This window comes from Acanthochromis polyacanthus, chromosome 10, assembly GCF_021347895.1.
Source record: "Acanthochromis polyacanthus isolate Apoly-LR-REF ecotype Palm Island chromosome 10, KAUST_Apoly_ChrSc, whole genome shotgun sequence".
Taxonomy (NCBI): domain Eukaryota; kingdom Metazoa; phylum Chordata; class Actinopteri; family Pomacentridae; genus Acanthochromis; species Acanthochromis polyacanthus.
This window is the reverse complement of record NC_067122.1, coordinates 30,151,176-30,169,515: the sequence shown is the minus strand read 5'-3', so window position 1 is coordinate 30,169,515 and position 18,340 is coordinate 30,151,176. Positions and strand designations below refer to the sequence as shown.

The window sequence follows — 18,340 nt, the reverse complement described above, 5'->3', positions numbered from 1 at the left end:
CATTTGCCACATGTATCTTCCAAATGATAAAACCGATGCACAACATCCGGATAACAACAACAAGCAGTGCTTGGAGGATGTTTTATAATGTCAGGTACATAAAATCCCATGTAACTGTAACTGGGAAGTTTGAAACACATTCTTAATTGTTGTCAAAGTACATTACATATTCTTGAACTGTATTAGACCGACGGAAATACATCGTTAATGTACTAAATGATTAACTGTTGGCTGACATTAAACTGGAGAAGCGTCATTACAACGGGCACACTGTTAGAAAGTTCCAGGTTGTCTTTGCTGAAGCTAGCTTACTAGCTAGCATCACCACAGCTAAGACTGAACACAAAGGCACACAAGTAAACAATGCAAAAAAAAAAACATGCATAGCCTTTAGGAGTCGTTGAAACCTACCAGTATTTTTTATTAAAACCGCTGTGATGTTGCTCTTCAGCCATCCTGTGTACAGCAGATCTGTTAAACACAGACAGACGTGCGCTTATGCACTTCTTTTTTTTCTTCGTTTTCCTCCTCTTCTTGCTGCACTTCTTCTAGGTTGACAGACGTTTGGCAAAACCGGCATTATCGCCACCTATCGGACTAGAATAGAATAGAATAGACACTTTATTGTCAACCAGAACACACACTGGTTGGTACACATTATGACTGAAATTTCGATAAAAAAAAGCTTGCCATCGGACTGACAAAAACAAAAACAAAAACAAAAACTATTCCAATACACACACACACACACACACACACACACACACACACACACACACACACACACACACATATATATATATATACATACATATATATATATATATATATACATACATACATATATATATATATATATATATATATATATATATATATATGTAAGCATTTTCCTCAATGACTGTGTCTGAAATCAGCCACTCATTTACTGCTCACTTTTCGCTCTCCATTCTCCATGCTTCATATTAATTGTGCTTTTTTTAAAATAATTGATTAAACTTTATTCCTTTTTGTGATACATTGCTCTGCTTCGATTAAATATCATATCAATACAACTTATTATTTTTAATCTTATGTCTGTTGTCATTTCAATAATTTACACACATAGAAAAGAAATTCTGCAGAAAACAGCAGTCCAAGTATAAGTCTGGTCCTTTAGCTCTATTTTAGAGTTGCTGCACCTAAAGATACAGTATGTTCATGATTTTTTTGTCTGCTATTCAAAACTTTATTTGTAAAGAAGGTTAAAATCATCATCTATCAGAATTATATCCACCAGGGGCATCAAACATGCGGTCCACAGGCCAAAATCACCTCACCAGAAAGTCCATGGAATGACTTTGTAAAGTGTAAAAATTACAGAGAAGATATGAACTGCGGACGAGGTACGTTTTATCCGTTTGATTCCTGGCTGTAAAAGACACAAGCAGAAACAAAAAATCAAGCCGTTTTTTCGTTTTTTCATTTTGAGCAAAAAACAAAAAAAACAGAAAACGGTTCGTTTTTTCGTTTTTTCGTTTTGAACAAAAAACAATAAAAGAGGAAACGGTTGGTTTTTTCGTTTTTTCGTTTTCACCCCCAAAATGAAAATACGACTCCATATTTCGTTTCATTGGTGGGCGGGGTTTCAGAGCCCACCGGTGCACAATAAAGCTCCTGCCCATCATAATAAAGCTCCTGCGCTGGCAGGCATTGACAGACTGACTTTCATTGTATTGCCTGCCCCCACTGCACTTCCCCTAACTCTAAATCAAAGCAAGTCGTGTACACAGTAATGACAGTCATAACCAGTGGTGTAGTCTAGTTTTTTCTAGTGGGTATACTCCAACCTCATAAACCAAAGCCAGGTCAGGTTCTCATATATGTGCGCGTGCACTCACACGTCCACGCGTACACACACACACACACACACACACACACACACAGCAGCTCCTTTATTTCAAACTACCAATCAGATACTTATAGACATTACAGCGTCAGCAGCTCCTCCTCCTGCCATCAGGTAGAGCTGATGTTTCCTCTTCATCAGGCTCCCTTTCCTGAACGTTAACCTTAGCTCCAGCTGTAGTGTTCCCTAAAGCGGCAGTATTCACAGGACAAGCAACAGGCTTATTAAAACACTGAAATAGTTTCATTTAGCTTTGCTTTCTTTTTCTCCACTGACTGATGTTGGGTCATTAAAAGATGTTGTCACGTGTTAGCTAGGCAGACCCGAGCCGAGAGCCACTATACCAGAACCGGAGAAGTTGAAAAAGGGTTTTATTGTACAGGGGTGGATATGGCTGGAGTGCAGAGACCGGGATGCAGGAACAGGGATGCTGGTGGAGGGAGGATGTGGCCGGGTGGGTCTGGGGACGGGGATCGGCGGTTGTCCAAGGTCCGGGCGGGACCGGAGCGTCGCAGATGGCTGTGGGGAATCCTTGGCGGCCAGACGTCAAAGGGCTCAGAGTTCGATGGAGGAGGAGGGGTTCGGAGGGAACGAGACGTAGCACTCTTACGATCCGGGGGGCCGAGGTGTTGGACTGGCCGGGCAGAGACGGCGTCTCGCAGGTGATGTTCCGGGAGGAGCTCCGGGAGGCAGGGAGCAGCCGGTTGACTGCTGCAGCTCCAGCGGCCGGGAAGGAAATGGGTCGGGGGTTCCAGGAGGGGGTCCGGGCGGAATGGGGGATCCGAGTGGGGAGAAGACCGGTACCGAATGGGTTGGGGGGTTCAGGTGAGGGTTTCGGGTGGGTAAGTTCCCGGGCAGCTGGGTCTGGAAGAAGGCAGGAGAGAGATACGCTAGAAAAACGTCAAATTTTCAACAAACTTTCTGGAGGCTAGAGAGTGAACTGACAGCAAAGTCTATTTCAACAATCTGGCAGGGTGTGGAGTGTTGAGCCGGTACTTATTGCTTGGTGAGTAATCAGGATGATTTCTTCCAGCTGCCCGGGACTCGTGGAGGAGGTTGATTACCTGAGTGGAGACGGCTGTGAAGCCGAACTCCACTCAGGTGCAGTGCTGTGAGGGAAAGCAGAGGAAAAGGGATGGATGGGAGACAGGAGGCAAGACAGGGAGGAAAAGGATAAGGGAGGGGGTTTTGTTTGGGATGCCAGGTGGGGAGGGAATGAGGAGAGGACCCTGACAGTTGTAGACTCATGTCCCTCTTCTGCTAAGCCAGGGGTATTCAGCTAAAATTCAGAGAGGTCCAGTCAGCAAAGGTCCAGAACATCATAATGTCTAGCTTGAGTTACTGTGATATATGCTGATGTAACCTGGTAGTTTTATTAGAGTCTGCTTGTTATCAAAAACTGACCGTCAAATAAATTCAGTATGGTTCAAAAACATTTAGACATTTATTAATAAATAACTTATATATAACAGTATATCTTAAAATAAACTGCAGAACTTAAAAAAGCATGACTGAACAACCTGAATCAACTTCTATACATCACCAATTATGTAGGAGTTCAGGCATCCCACGTGATGCTACTCAGCCAATGACATCGCTGAATTGCATCGCAGCTCTGCCTTCAAAAAGCAGCTGAGAGATGAGGGACAGAGAGGACAGTAGTGATGCAAGTTCGGCTCTTTTTTTAGAGAGCTTTTGGCACTGCTTCCAAAGAAAAGCCGGTTCTTTCGGCTCCCAAATGGCTCCTAATTTATTATTCTTTGTAGCCTCATATTTTATCCTAACCTGGCAAATATGAATCGTTTGTGTTTTGACAAACTCTTTTTCATTCAGTGTTTTTATGAGAAGCCTTATAATTGACTCATTTTGTACATTTGCTCTGTTACAAAAACGGGTATTCTTGCTTTTGTTTAATATTTCAACCAAACTTTTTTGCACAAAAACAAATGAACAAAACTCTGCACATGAACCCACAGAACCAGAACAGAAACAGAACCAGACTCAGTATTCAAACAGTATAAATGTCCTCAGAGCAGGCTGACATTCAGAAAAATCAGATGGCTGAGCTTGGATGGGCTGATACATTTCTTCTTTCAGTGAATATCTGCCGTGTTTTTGAGAAGATTCTCTCAGATGGAAGAAGTTGTCTCTCCTCCATCACCTTCACCAGGTGGGGCAGACTGAGGCCTTGTCCTGCCTCCAGCTCAGTGGGTCGTCTGCAGGTTGGATGAGGGGTTCCTCTAGATATGATCCTCCATTACCACATCAGCTGTAGGATTTCTCCTGAATCATCTCCTGTAGCTCTTCCATCAAAGAGCCTCCACACAGCAGAAGTTTGAGGTTCCTCCTCCACTTGGTCCTCTAATGGTGGAGGTGTCAGACTGCTGCTGCTGCTCTTATTCTCTGAAGTTTCTCATCAATAGCTCTGTTGCCACTGAAGGCAAGCTTCTTTAATCTAGGATCCAGTAACGTGTTTTCTGTGAGGACAGTGTTAAACTCCATACTCCATTAAATACGTTAGGAGTCGGCTCTTCAGATTCACTACAAAGCATCGGCTGTGAGAGTCCTATCTTTTGTGCCTTATACATCTCTAGAGGACAGACTGTGGTCACATGCTGACCATGTTTGGCTCAGCAAACAGCTGTAAGGCAGCTTTCTCAACTATGAACATAATCAAAATATGTTTTGAGAACGGCTCAAACAAGCAGCAGCTCAGTTCTCCCATTAAGCCACAGAGATATTAGGGGAGTGATATGAGACAGACAAAAATGTAAAAGTGTTCAAATGTTTACATTTATGAGATTTATGTATTGTTAAAGATGTATAGAAGTTGATTCAGGTTGTTCAGTCATGCTTTTTTAAGTTCTGCACTTTATTCTAAGATATACAGTTACATATAAGTTATTTATTAATAAATGTCAAAATGTTTTTGAACCGTACTGAATTTATCTGACGGTCAGTTTTTGACTACAGGCAGACTCTAATAAAACTACCAGGTTACATCAGCATATATCACAGTAACTCAAGTTAGACATTATGATGTTCTGGACCTTTGCTGACTGGACCTCTGAATTTTAGCTGAATACCCCTGGCTTAGAAGAAGAGGGACATGAGTCTAGAACTTCTAATGACCCAACATCAGTCAGTGGAGAAAAAATAAGAAAAGAAAGCAAAGCTAAATGAAACTATTTCAGTGTTTTAATAAGCCTGTTGCTTGTCCTGTGAATACTGCCGCTTTAGGGAACACTACAGCTGGAGCTAAGGTTAACGTTTAGGAAAGGGAGCCTGATGAAGAGGAAACATCAGCTCTACCTGATGAAGAGGAAACATCAGCTCTACCTGATGAAGAGGAAACATCAACTCTACCTGATGGAGAGGAAACATCAGCTCTACCTGATGGAGAGGAAACATCAACTCTACCTGATGGAGAGGAAACATCAGCTCTACCTGATGGCAGGAGGAGGAGCTGCTGACGCTATAATGTCTATAAGTATCTAATTGGTAGTTTGAAATAAAGGAGCTGCTGCTGTGTGTGTGTGTGTGTGTGTGTGCGTGCGTGCGTGCGTGTGGACGTGTGAGTGCACGCGCACATATATGAGAACCTGACCTGGCTTTGGTTTATGAGGTTGGAGTATACCCACTAGAAAAACTAGACTACGCCACTGGTTATTACGGAAGCCCTAAGCGGACATGGCAGATTTATTTTTTTGCCACCCGTTTTCTCGAGATCACAAGATATTTTTTCGTGATCTCGAGAAAACAAAGTCTGTTTTCTCGAGATCGCGAGATATTTTTTTTTCGTGATCTCGAGAAAACAAAGTCTGTTTTCTCGAGATCACGAATTAATTTTGCAGTGGACGTTGAGCTGACCTCTGCGTGGCGTGTGGGTGTATGCACAGGGTAAGATGCACACTCTTTACTTTGCAGAACTTTACAGGAACAGATCACCCCAAATTATTATTCATATTCATAATTATAAGACTGTTGCTCCGGTGCTTCTTGGTACGTGCAGACGAACTGTGGCATGTGAGGCGTGCAGGGCTGTTCGCTGACCCTCAAAACGCTGAACCGGTTGAAAATTAGCCAAAATTGTGCATGGAATGCAAGGTGGGATGTGTGTCGACTGTGTCGCGTAGTTGTAACTGCTTTTTCCCTTCATGTTCTCCTTAATTGGTTTAGTTTTGTATTTCATCTGCTGCCTTGATCTTTGCTAACGGAACTTCGTGTTTAGCTCATTGATATACGGGGAGATGATCCCCATGCTGTGCCTTGGTCCCTCATATCATCCGTGGGACACCAAGAGATGTACTTACAGCGGTCACTGTTAAGGATCACTTTTGGATTAATGGATGGATGTTGTTTGGCCCACAGCTCTGGCAGATGGACACATCTGGGTGATCCCGACTACCTGTGACAGCTGAGGCTCAGATGCTTGACCAAGTCTCCTGCCAAGGTAAAGCCCTGCATCATGACAACCATACACATCCTGTAGTATTTTAATGGATAATGTGAATGGATGGATGGGTGCATAAATAGATAGATGCATAACAAATATTGTAGATAGATAGATAGATAGATAGATAGATAGTCATAGATATATTAATAAAGATGAACTTGATAAAGGTATAGCTGATGTCAGTTTTGGTGATGGTCACAGCTGCTTTGTACAGCTACTTCAGACAGAGAAACAATCATACTGGTTAAATTATATTTCATTGGCTCAAGTACAATAGGCTGAAGCAGTGAAAAGGGAAGGAGGTTAGCATAAACTAGAATAAGGCTCCTTCTTCAAAGTGTAAATGAAATATAATGAGAAATAAATGCAGTTAATTCCAATATGTTATTCCAACAAATTAACATGCAGACATCCATGATCAAATGTCACAAATGAATAAAAGAAGTTAGCTGTAGTCCTATTTTTTTTTAGTTTGTTTCACCAGGTTGTGCTGTTCCATTTTGCCAGCTTGCTGACGTGTATTCCAAAAAAAGTGACTCTTTCATTTCTTTACCTGTATAGCAACTTTTTCTTTGTGACATGTGCATTTCTAAAACTTACATAAATTAAAATAATAAATTGTGCTTGCGTTTCATCCGTTTTCCTGAATTTGAGGGAGTTCAAATTCTCGAAATTGGTGTTAACAATCATTTTGGTCTGACAGTATTGATCATGAACTTTCCTTTGTCCTGTTTCCTTTCTTCTGTTTCAGCTTCATTCAGTCTACAGAAGTCATTCTGGGTTCCACAGATTCTGGGATTTTCTTTCCTTCTGGGGTGCCTTTGAAAGCAGAGACTCACTACACAATGTCGGAGGAGCAGGAGATTGTTGATCAGTGCATCACAAATCTTTTCAACCAGGGACTGACACAGGCTGAAATAGCTATGTGCCTTGCTGTTCGGCACAATATACATATCAGTGTGCGTCACCTTAGAAGACTGTTTGCAAGGCTTCGACTTTATCGGCGGCGTGGTCTAACTGAGCCTGATGTCATGGTTAACTACATTGCTGAGCAGCTAAGAGGTCCTGGACGTCTCCATGGTTATCGGATGATGAGTGAGAGATGTAGATCTGCAGGATTGCGGGTTACCAGAAACCAAGTGTATGAAGTGCTATGTTTTTTGGACCCAGACGGTTTACAGCAGAGAAGAGGGAGGAGACTCAGAAGAAGGCACTACAGTGTCCCAGGACCAAATTTCATTTGGCACATGGACTCTTATGATAAACTCACACCATTTGGAATCGGAGTTAATGGATGCATTGATGGCTTCTCCCGGCGTATCATCTGGATGCACGCAAACTTCACGAACAGTAAACCAGAAGTTATTGCAGCGTATTTCATTGATGCTGTTACTGAGCTTGGTGGTTGTCCAAAAATCATCCGATCTGATTTTGGTACAGAGAATGTGCATGTCAACCGATTGCAGTGTTTTTTGCGTGAAGATGAAAATGGCACTGTTCATGGACCCTGTGTACTTCAAGGAAGAAGTACGAGCAACCAAAGAATCGAAAGTTGGTGGGGCCAATATCGAAGACAAAATGCAGACTACTGGAGAGACGTGTTCCAGGAGTTCCAGTCAGTTGGTGACTTCACTGGAGATATGATTGACAAGGGTCTCATACAGTTTTGCTTTCTTAACATCATACAGGTACTCACTTACTCACAAACATGTATACACACACTGTCACATACACACATAGTCATTCTCTTTCTCTCTCTCTCTGTCATGCACACACACTCTCTCACTCATTCACACTCTCACACACACACACTCACTCATATTATCTCTCTCTCTCTTTCTCATTGTCATTGTCTGTAACAGAAGGAGATAGACACTGTGAGGAGAATGCGGAACACTCATCGGATCCGGCCTAGTGGCAATGGACGGGACCTGTATCCTGGAAGACCTTTTCTGATGTATGACACTCCAGAACTTTACCAAGCACGGGACTACCTCCAGCCAGTGGACTATGACAAGCTTGACATTATCCTAGAAGAAGAGATTTGCCTTTGGAAAACTGACATTGTCTGTGACCCAGACCTTCACGAGCTATGTTTGTTGTTAATGGGAGAACATCATCTTGAGGCCAGCCATAATGCTGCTGGGGCAACCAGACTGTACAGACAGCTGAGGCCCTTGATAAGAGCACACCTGTCAGAATCAGAGTAATCCTCACCATGCCAAATTGTTGTCTCACAACAGTCACGACAGTAATGAAGTCTTGCTGTTTAGAGTGCAGTCACTGTTTTTTACCTGCCGTTTTGATTGTTTCTTTTCATAGTGTTACCTCAGCACAAACTATACTATGGATGAAAAAAAAAAATCTGCATGTCAACATGACACGTCTCATGCCTTGTCGTGTCCTGTTTATGCTCCCTGAAACATTTCTGTGTCTGCCATTTTACAGTCCTCCTCTGGACCAATTTGTTTTTGTATTTGTTGATAAATGTTTAATGTGTAATTTTGCCTGTCAGTCATAGATTTGGGTCCTGTTAAGTTACTTAAGCATGACGGTGTGTGTGTGTCTGACATAACCTCATAAATCCAAATGTGCATAAAAAGGCTGACAAATTCTTAATGACAAAAGGCTTAACTCTCTTTGTGATTAGCTCCATTGTTTTGTGTTGAGGGGTTTCTTTCCCCTACTCATACACATTTACTCTCACTCTAACAAGTTGACACTACTTTCAAAACAAAATAACTTCATTGCTAATTGAGTGTGGTGACTGTACAGGTAAAAAGCTACTGTCAGTCTTTTCTTAATTCTTATGCCCAGCAACATAAATCAGTTCATATATGAGTCATTATAGTTTGACTTTAAAATGAGAAAGATTTACTCAAGTTCAGAACAATTTAATACAAAAAATGTGAAACAAAAACATTTTTGACATTAATGGAAAGTGTATACAAAAAAAAACTCTGTAGGCCAAACCTTTGCTTGAAGCTGCTTGGTGACTGGAAAAAAAATACAACATTCAAGTGCAGTCAGATAATGCCCATACTTGTGAACAACATGAGGTAGAAAATGCCCCACTTTTGGTACACTGAAATGCACCATAATAAAGCAGTCAGAGTAAACAAACAACATGATGGTACATACAAAACCCAATGGTCTCAATGGTCAGTGGTCAACAAATGCATCTAAAGTTATTATTAATGTTACTCTCTCACACACACTCTCTCTTGCGCACACACACACACACACACACACACACACACACACACACACACACACACACACACACACACACACACAGTGCATCTGTCCCTTTGGTGGAACTTTGCGCTTTGCATAACTAGGCAGTTCAGGGGTTCAACAGTGGCATTTGCTATTTTAACTTCAGGACAAAAACAGAGTCAAGATGGAGGCTGAACTATAACAGTGCTGTGTGTTAACACAGTCACACCAGACTGTCAAGTAAAGAAAAGCCTAACAAGTGTTGAGGTCATTTAATCTAAACAACTCTATGATGAGAAATACCTTCAATAAAATGTAGTGACACATAACCCAGGTTACTTCAGTCCCATCTCCTGTACATAGTCGACTCTTGCTAGACTCTTGCTTTCAAATTAGGTTCCAAATGGGTTGCCAGTTCACACTGTGTAATGAAGTCATACATCTTCTGGCTTCTCAGACCTCGTTCAACTTACATAATCCCTCCAACATCTTCCTGTTTCTCCTTGCAAAACTTGAGAAGCCATTTATGAAACATTTAGCAACATGACAGAGCTGAAAACCTGGGTATCATTTTCACTAAATGATAAATTGATTGTTCATTTGCCATTTCAATTAAATGTTCCCAATGTTATACTTTACATGAAAGCAGTGGAACAAAAACCACTCAGATTGCGATCAGATCATAAACTCAGAATTCAGAATCAGAATTATGCCACTCCAGTAATAATTGAACTAGTCTTAGCTTATAATAGTCCTCATGACAATGTTGTAACAGAATACTGGCACCTAGTTGCTACTGCTGCTTGGCAGTAAAGATCAGTGCATGCTCCCTTTATAAAATCAGTAGTAAAGAAAATCTTGGCTCAAGACCTTATCACAACTTTTTTCAGACCATATCCATCACCCACACTCCACTTTGCAACACAGATATGAACTCTGTTCGAAAATCTGCATAGTCCTTGTAGTTAGTTGCCAGTTGCAAAGAACAACTACAGGTGTGAGCCAAGGGCGCTCTTGCGAGCTGAAGCTGATCTGCTGTGAATGTAACTTTAATTGTCTTAGACAGAAATAAGTCAGACCCTGCACAGTACCTGAGGAACAGACCAAGCTCCTTCTCATCTCTTTCTCTGACAAATCTCAAGAGATAATTTGAGGTAGTTTGTTCGTCCACTGACATATGTCCTGGTAACTTGATGGATTTGGTGATGTTTCTCGCTTTTGGTTTCAGATCATCCAGAATCTTCTTCAGTCCTGTGGTACTCATGGTTTGTCCAATAGATTCAAGAACTGGCTTCCAACATTTTATGATAAATGCTGGTTCTTGTACCATTTCTTTGTGGGCTATTTCCTCCACCAGTCTTGGCAGATTTTCTTCAGTTGGGAAAACAGAACAATTGTGACTGCTCAGTATGCTGAGGAGTTCATCCATATCCGCCACTTTAAAGTTGTCAAGTGCCTCAGTCAGCACATCTTTCTCAGTTGTGCTGATGTAGTTGAAGAAAGCATCCAGTAGATTACTGTCTGAACAGGGGAGTGATAGAGCTTCTGTAAGGAATGGAGGTGCAAGTTGGACTGGAAAGAACTGAAAACGCTGCCATCCAAAGGCCAAGATGCGAGCAACGGCTGTCCACTCTCTCTCTTTGAATGTGTGGTGCAAACTTGGGATCTTGTAGCTGGTTCCACAGGTCTTTGTGGTATAAAAAATATCCCAGAAATCGGTTAGACAGTCCCTGATGACCCCACTCCCAACTCCGACCTCAACTTCTCCACGTTCAAGCACACGCCTGATTGAAATATTAGCATCCAGAATGTTTTCATCTGAAAATGCTGTTATCATGTGCATAAGACATTGTGCTTTGCGGATCACAATGATTTGATGCTCAACAACATTTTCTGGATTTGCAAAGAAATCTGTGCTGGTGGAACCCTGTTCCGAATCCACAGTATGAAATGTCCCACTTACTTCTTCGCTGGTTGCCGAGCTGGGTGAATCTAGGCTTATTGTTTCCTCCACAAACATCGCTAGTTGATCTCCTTGTAGAGGTGAGTATATAACTGTCTCAGCAAGACCATCAACACAGTCAAAACACATGTTTGTTTGATGTCCAATAATAACTTCATCATCAACTGATGTATCTGTGAGAGGCTGGTCTGATGTTTGAGAAACTAGAGCAGACTGGAGTGTTGAGGTACTATTGGGACTGCTTGAAGAGAGAGGCCTTCTGCAAGACCGGCGTCTTTTGACAGGACTAAGAGAGACCAGTGGTGGGCTGGATGAAGATGGAAATGAATGTGTAGCTGGAGCAGGTGCATTGTATGTGTCAGATGAATGGGGCATGTCTGCTAATGCATCACCAGGCTCGGGATTACTATACTGTATTCCCTTTGTGCAGAGGTATACTCTAAGGACCTTGTGATTAGTTTGCTCATACAAACTTCTGACTGTGACACTAGGGTTCCCAGGAAACATGACAGAAAGCAATGCACTCAAAGTCATCTAATTTGCCTTTCACTGATGTGCACCAGGGAAAAAAGTGTTTTTCCTCTTTCCAGATGCTGGATACCTCTCATCTTCTTACAATAATTTTCTCTTGTTCCCACCCCAGTTAGCCCTTCTACTTGTTTATTAATAGAGTCTTGATAGTTCATCACCGAGTTCCACTTTCCTTGTCTTTTTTCATGCATTTTTATTTCCACAAGTGCAAGCCTTGATTGAAATGCTGGTGGTTGCAGTGACTGATGAGAGTGCGGGAGAAAAAAAAAAAAAAAAAAATAATAATAATAATTAAAGCTGCAAGCAGCGATGGACGGGTCCTCGCATCCACGCTGGTCGGCGAATCCATGCACGTTCACCAGGTGGCACTGTGACTGAGAGTGTGTGTCGGCCTCTGAATCACATCTGGACCAGAGTTTAATCACACGTAAAATTTCAGCCAGATTGGAGCATGTTCAGACTAGTTATACAGCATTTCCTGCCCATCCACCACCAGGTGGCGCTGTAACTCAGAGTGTATTTCAAACAGTGGATGTGATGAGGGCTGGACTCTGATCACTCATGAAAAGTTTCAGGCTGATTTGATCATGTAGAGGCCAGTTATACAGCATTTATTGTCCCTCCAACAGGTGGCGCTGCAACTGAGAGTGTCTGTTGGCCTGTAGATGTGATCAGGATTGGATTGTGATCACACATGGAAAGTTTGAGGCAGATTGGAGCATGCAGAGGAGAGTTATACAGCAGTTGTTGTTTCATGGCGAAGCATCAAAACTCTAATGGTCGCCATGGCCACGCCATTTGGCTTCTGGTTAAACTTTTGATAACTTTTCCAAACCAAGTCCTGCTGTGTGGACTGACAAAATTTCAGGTCTCCTGGAATTATCCCCTAGGAGGTATTAACTCTCAAAAATGAGAAAATCATCAAAATCTCACAATTAATCCAAGATGGCCGACTTTCTGTTGGGTTTAGGACATGGCTCCAAGAGGCTTTTTTGTGCGTCCTGATGTGCTCTATAAGCCTCCCAAATTTCATGGATGTAGGTGAAACGTGCTGGAGGGGCTGTTTGTTAAAAATACTGTAGGGGGCGCTATAGCATGTGCAGTGCCGAGATGCATACAGTGTTGTTCCTTGGGTCAATGGTGATGTGTGTGGTAATTTTTGTGAGCATTGGAGTATTCCTAACCTGTCAGAAAGGGCTTTGTTTTCATGGCGATATTTGGTTGCTACGGCAACAGCGTTGCATGAAATGTCACACCCTTCACAGTGTGTGATTGTCAAGAGGTGAAGACTCGACTGACCAATTTCCAGCATGATATCACCAAGTTTGGGGCCATTGTACCTGAAAATATAAGGCCTTAAACTTACTATTACCAACAGGTGGCGCTATGACTTTTTCAAAATTTATGAGTGTGGATGTGTTCAGACTGGACCTGGTATCCAGCATGTGAAGTCTGAGGCAGATAGGATGTTGTTCAGCTGAGATATGAATCGTTAAATTTTCATGGCGAAACATCGAAATTGGTTTGGCCGCCACAGACACGCCCTTTGATGACAAGTCACCATTTTCACTGGGATGCATCATCAATGTGTTTAGGCTGTTGTCACTGCATTTGAAGTGAATATGATCAACCGGGTAACAATAGGGCATGAAAGTGTAAAAGATGTCTATTTCCTGAAACCACAAGGTGGCGCTATGACTGTCAATGAATATCCCTATGTGGATGACATCAGGACAGGACTGTCATCATACATGTAAAGTTTCAGGCAGATTGGAGCATGTTGAGAAGAATTAGACACCAATTCCTGTTTCATGGCGAAGGATCAGTTGTTTGAGGCTCCGCCATGGCCACACCTTTTGGCTTCTGGTTGAGTTTTTGATAACTTTTCATCAGAAAGGTCTGGTGAATGTACTGGCCAAATTTCAGTTCTCTCAGACTTATCCACTAGGAGCTATAAATTTTGACAAATGTACAGCAAATTCAAGATGGCCGACTTCCTGTTGGGTTTAGGGTGTGGCTGTGATTGACTTTTTGGTGTGTCCTGATGTGGTGCATATGCCCACCAAATATTGTAGCTGTAAATAAAACATTGTGGAAGTTGGCCTAATGACCACTTTTTCAATTTTGCAGGTGGCGCTATAGAGCCATTTTTCCACACATATGCGCAACTCCCATAAAATATCAAATTTTTCGCCAGTCCTGATGTGCACGCCAAATTTCACGCGTTTTGGTTCATGATAAGGCCGCCAAAAAGGCAAGTCATTTCCCGAGGAGCGATTAAGTTTGAAAAATTTACAGCAAATTGAAGATGGCCGACTTCCTGTTGGGTTTAGGGCGTGGCTGTAATTGACTTTTTGGTGTGTCCAGATGTTCTGCATATGCCCACCAAATATTGTAGCTGTACATGAAACATTGTGGCAGTTGGCCTAATGACTACTTTTTCAACTTTGCAGGTGGCGCTATAGAGCCATTTTGCCACGCACATGCGCAACTCCCATAAAATATCAAATTTTTCGCCAGTCCTGATGTGCATGCCAAATTTCACGCGTTTTGGAGTATGATAAGGCCGCCAAAAAGCCAATTTACTTTACGGGAGAAAAAAAAAAAAAAAATAAAAAAAAAAAAAAATAATAATAATAATAATAAACCCTAGGGTTTCAATAGGGTCCTTGGCACCGCTGGTGCCTTGGACAGTCGGTGCCCTGGCACCGCCTGTCCTTCGCACCCTCGGTGCTCGGACCCTAATAATAATAATAATAAACCCTAGGGTTTCAATAGGGTCCTTGGCACCGCTGGTGCCTTGGACAGTCGGTGCCCTGGCACCGCCTGTCCTTCGCACCCTCGGTGTTCGGACCCTAATAATAATAATTAAAGCTGCAAGCAGCGATGGACGGGTCCTCGCATCCACGCTGGTCGGCGAATCCATGCACGTCCACCAGGTGGCACTGTGACTGAGAGTGTGTGCTGGCCTCTGAATCACATCTGGACCAGAGTTTAATGACACGTAAAATTTCAGCCAGATTGGAGCATGTTCAGACTAGTTATACAGCATTTCCTGCCCATCCACCACCAGGTGGCGCTGTAACTCAGAGTGTATTTCAAACAGTGGATGTGATGAGGGCTGGACTCTGATCACTCATGAAAAGTTTCAGGCTGATTTGATCATGTAGAGGCCAGTTATACAGCATTTATTGTCCCTCCAACAGGTGGCGCTGCAACTGAGAGTGTCTGTTGGCCTGTAGATGTGATCAGGATTGGATTGTGATCACACATGGAAAGTTTGAGGCAGATTGGAGCATGCAGAGGAGAGTTATACAGCAGTTGTTGTTTCATGGCCAAGCATCAAAACTCTAATGGTCGCCATGGCCACGCCATTTGGCTTCTGGTTAAACTTTTGATAACTTTTCCAAACCAAGTCCTGCTGTGTGGACTGACAAAATTTCAGGTCTCCTGGAATTATCCCCTAGGAGGTATTAACTCTCAAAAATGAGAAAAATCATCAAAAATCTCACAATTAATCCAAGATGGCCGACTTCCTGTTGGGTTTAGGACATGGCTCCAAGAGGCTTTTTTGTGCGTCCTGATGTGCTCTATAAGCCTCCCAAATTTCATGGATGTAGGTGAAACGTGCTGGGGGGGCTGTTTGTTAAAAATACTGTAGGGGGCGCTATAGCATGTGCAGTGCCGAGATGCATACAGTGTTGTTCCTTGGGTCAATGGTGATGTGTGTGGTAATTTTTGTGAGCATTGGAGTATTCCTAACCTGTCAGAAAGGGCTTTGTTTTTCATGGCGATATTTGGTTGCTACGGCAACAGCGTTGCATGAAATGTCACACCCTTCACAGTGTGTGATTGTCAAGAGGTGAAGACTCGACTGACCAATTTCCAGCATGATATCACCAAGTTTGGGGCCATTGTACCTGAAAATATAAGGCCTTAAACTTACTATTACCAACAGGTGGCGCTATGACTTTTTCAGAATTTATGAGTGTGGATGTGTTCAGACTGGACCTGGTGTCCATCATGTGAAGTTTGGGGCAGATAGGATCTTGTTCAGCTGAGATATGAATCGTTAAATTTTCATGGCGAAACATCGAAATTGGTTTGGCCGCCACAGACACGCCCTTTGATGACAAGTCACCATTTTCACTGGGATGCATCATCAATGTGTTTAGGCTGTTGTCACTGCACTTGAAGTGAATATGATCAACCGGGTAACAATAGGGCATGAAAGTGTAAAAGATGTCTATTTCCTGAAACCACAAGGTGGCGCTATGACTGTCAATGAATATCCCTATGTGGATGACATCAGGACAGGACTGTCATCATACATGTAAAGTTTCAGGCAGATTGGAGCATGTTGAGAAGAATTAGACACCACTTCCTGTTTCATGGCGAAGGATCAGTTGTTTGAGGCTCCGCCATGGCCACACCTTTTGGCTTCTGGTTGAGTTTTTGATAACTTTTCATCAGAAAGGTCTGGTGCATGTACTGGCCAAATTTCAGTTCTCTCAGACTTATCCACTAGGAGCTATAAATTTTGACAAATGTACAGCAAATTCAAGATGGCCGACTTCCTGTTGGGTTTAGGGTGTGGCTGTGATTGACTTTTTGGTGTGTCCTGATGTGGTGCATATGCCCACCAAATATTGTAGCTGTAAATAAAACATTGTGGAAGTTGGCCTAATGACCACTTTTCAATTTTGCAGGTGGCGCTATAGAGCCATTTTTCCACACATATGCGCAACTCCCATAAAATATCAAATTTTTCACCAGTCCTGATGTGCACGCCAAATTTCACGCGTTTTGGTTCATGATAAGGCCGCCAAAAAGGCAAGTCATTTCCCGAGGAGCGATTAAGTTTGAAAAATTTACAGCAAATTGAAGATGGCCGACTTCCTGTTGGGTTTAGGGCGTGGCTGTAATTGACTTTTTGGTGTGTCCAGATGTTCTGCATATGCCCACCAAATATTGTAGCTGTACATGAAACATTGTGGCAGTTGGCCTAATGACTACTTTTTCAACTTTGCAGGTGGCGCTATAGAGCCATTTTGCCACGCACATGCGCAACTCCCATAAAATATCAAATTTTTCGCCAGTCCTGATGTGCATGCCAAATTTCACGCGTTTTGGAGTATGATAAGGCCGCCAAAAAGCCAATTTACTTTACGGGAGAAAAAAAAAAAAAAAAAAAATAATAATAATAATAATAATAAACCCTAGGGTTTCAATAGGGTCCTTGGCACCGCTGGTGCCTTGGACAGTCGGTGCCCTGGCACCGCCTGTCCTTCGCACCCTCGGTGCTCGGACCCTAATAAACCCTAGGGTTTCAATAGGGTCCTTGGCACCGCTGGTGCCTTGGACAGTCGGTGCCCTGGCACCGCCTGTCCTTCGCACCCTCGGTGCTCGGACCCTAATAATAATAAACCCGAGGGTTTCAATAGGGTCCTTGGCACCGCTGGTGCTTTGGACAGTCGGTGCCCTGGCACCGCCTGTCCTTCGCACCCTCGGTGCTCGGACCCTAATTACAGCCCTGTGACAGACTGGCGACCTGTCCAGGGTGTCCCCTGTCAGCTGGGATAGGCTCCAGCACCCCCCCCCCGCAACCCTAGTGAGGATAAAGCGGTGTATAGAGAATGGATGGATGGATAGAGACTGAATTACAAGACAAGGCTAGAATTACATGATTTTAATAGTAATAGTTTATGATCTGAATTGGGCCAGTCTGAGGCATGAAAGTCCAGGGCTGAAAATGAGTCACACTCTGGCCCTGCCCCACTGTAATTGTGTAGCAGCTTAAATTTCTTCTGAAACCCTCTACAGTTGTTGATTAAATTAGAATGTGCAGATCTGTGACGCTTCCTCCTCCTTTCACTGCAGTTCAAGCACACCGGTAATCACTCTACACAGCTGCCAGTCAGAATATTGCAGTAATTCATCCACACACTGCAAGTTGACAGGACTGGTTCTTACTCCTTTATTTGTTGTTGGGACGGCCAGTGGTATGCTGGAGTTTTAAGGTGGAAATGCTCAGTCATGGTGTTCTAGCATCTAAAAAAATTTCACATTAACACGGTAAAAAATACTGAAGGGAGTCTTTTAAACAAAACCACATGACAAAATAGAACTTGGTCATTTCAGAAAACCAAACCAAAATCTTAAAAGTATTCTTTGACCAACAAATGAATAACTTTATAAGGAGCTAGTGAAAATGTTGGAACAAATCTGCTAATCCTGCTATACTGTCAGATTAAAATGTTAAGAACTGATTTTAGGAAAAACA

General features: G+C 42.6%; 2 protein-coding genes and 1 long non-coding RNA gene across 4 annotated transcripts in view; 1 reads left to right on the top strand and 2 right to left on the bottom strand.

The window, feature by feature from the left end:
- fbxo38 (F-box protein 38) overlaps positions 1-561 on the bottom strand; it is a 50,890-nt gene extending 50,329 nt beyond the window's left edge. For both annotated transcript variants that reach the window (XM_051954044.1, XM_051954045.1), the window contains exon 1: positions 412-561. The gene's annotated coding sequence lies outside the window, so the exon portion shown is untranslated. The remainder of the gene's footprint in view (positions 1-411) is intronic.
- A 1,681-nt stretch (positions 562-2,242) lies between these two features.
- On the bottom strand, positions 2,243-3,212 carry LOC127535692 (uncharacterized). The gene is made up of 2 exons (XR_007944548.1): positions 2,834-3,212; positions 2,243-2,752 (listed from the first exon to the last, which is right to left on the bottom strand). It is a non-coding gene; the product is annotated as an uncharacterized LOC127535692 (long non-coding RNA).
- Positions 3,213-4,911: 1,699 nt separating this feature from the next.
- On the top strand, positions 4,912-8,965 carry LOC127535659 (uncharacterized). The gene is made up of 4 exons (XM_051954203.1): positions 4,912-5,788; positions 6,260-6,341; positions 7,096-8,032; positions 8,207-8,965. Exons 3-4 carry the CDS (start codon positions 7,190-7,192, stop codon positions 8,552-8,554), a joined length of 1,191 nt encoding a protein of 396 aa, XP_051810163.1. The 5' UTR covers positions 4,912-5,788; positions 6,260-6,341; positions 7,096-7,189; the 3' UTR covers positions 8,555-8,965.
- The last annotated feature ends 9,375 nt before the right edge of the window (positions 8,966-18,340 follow it).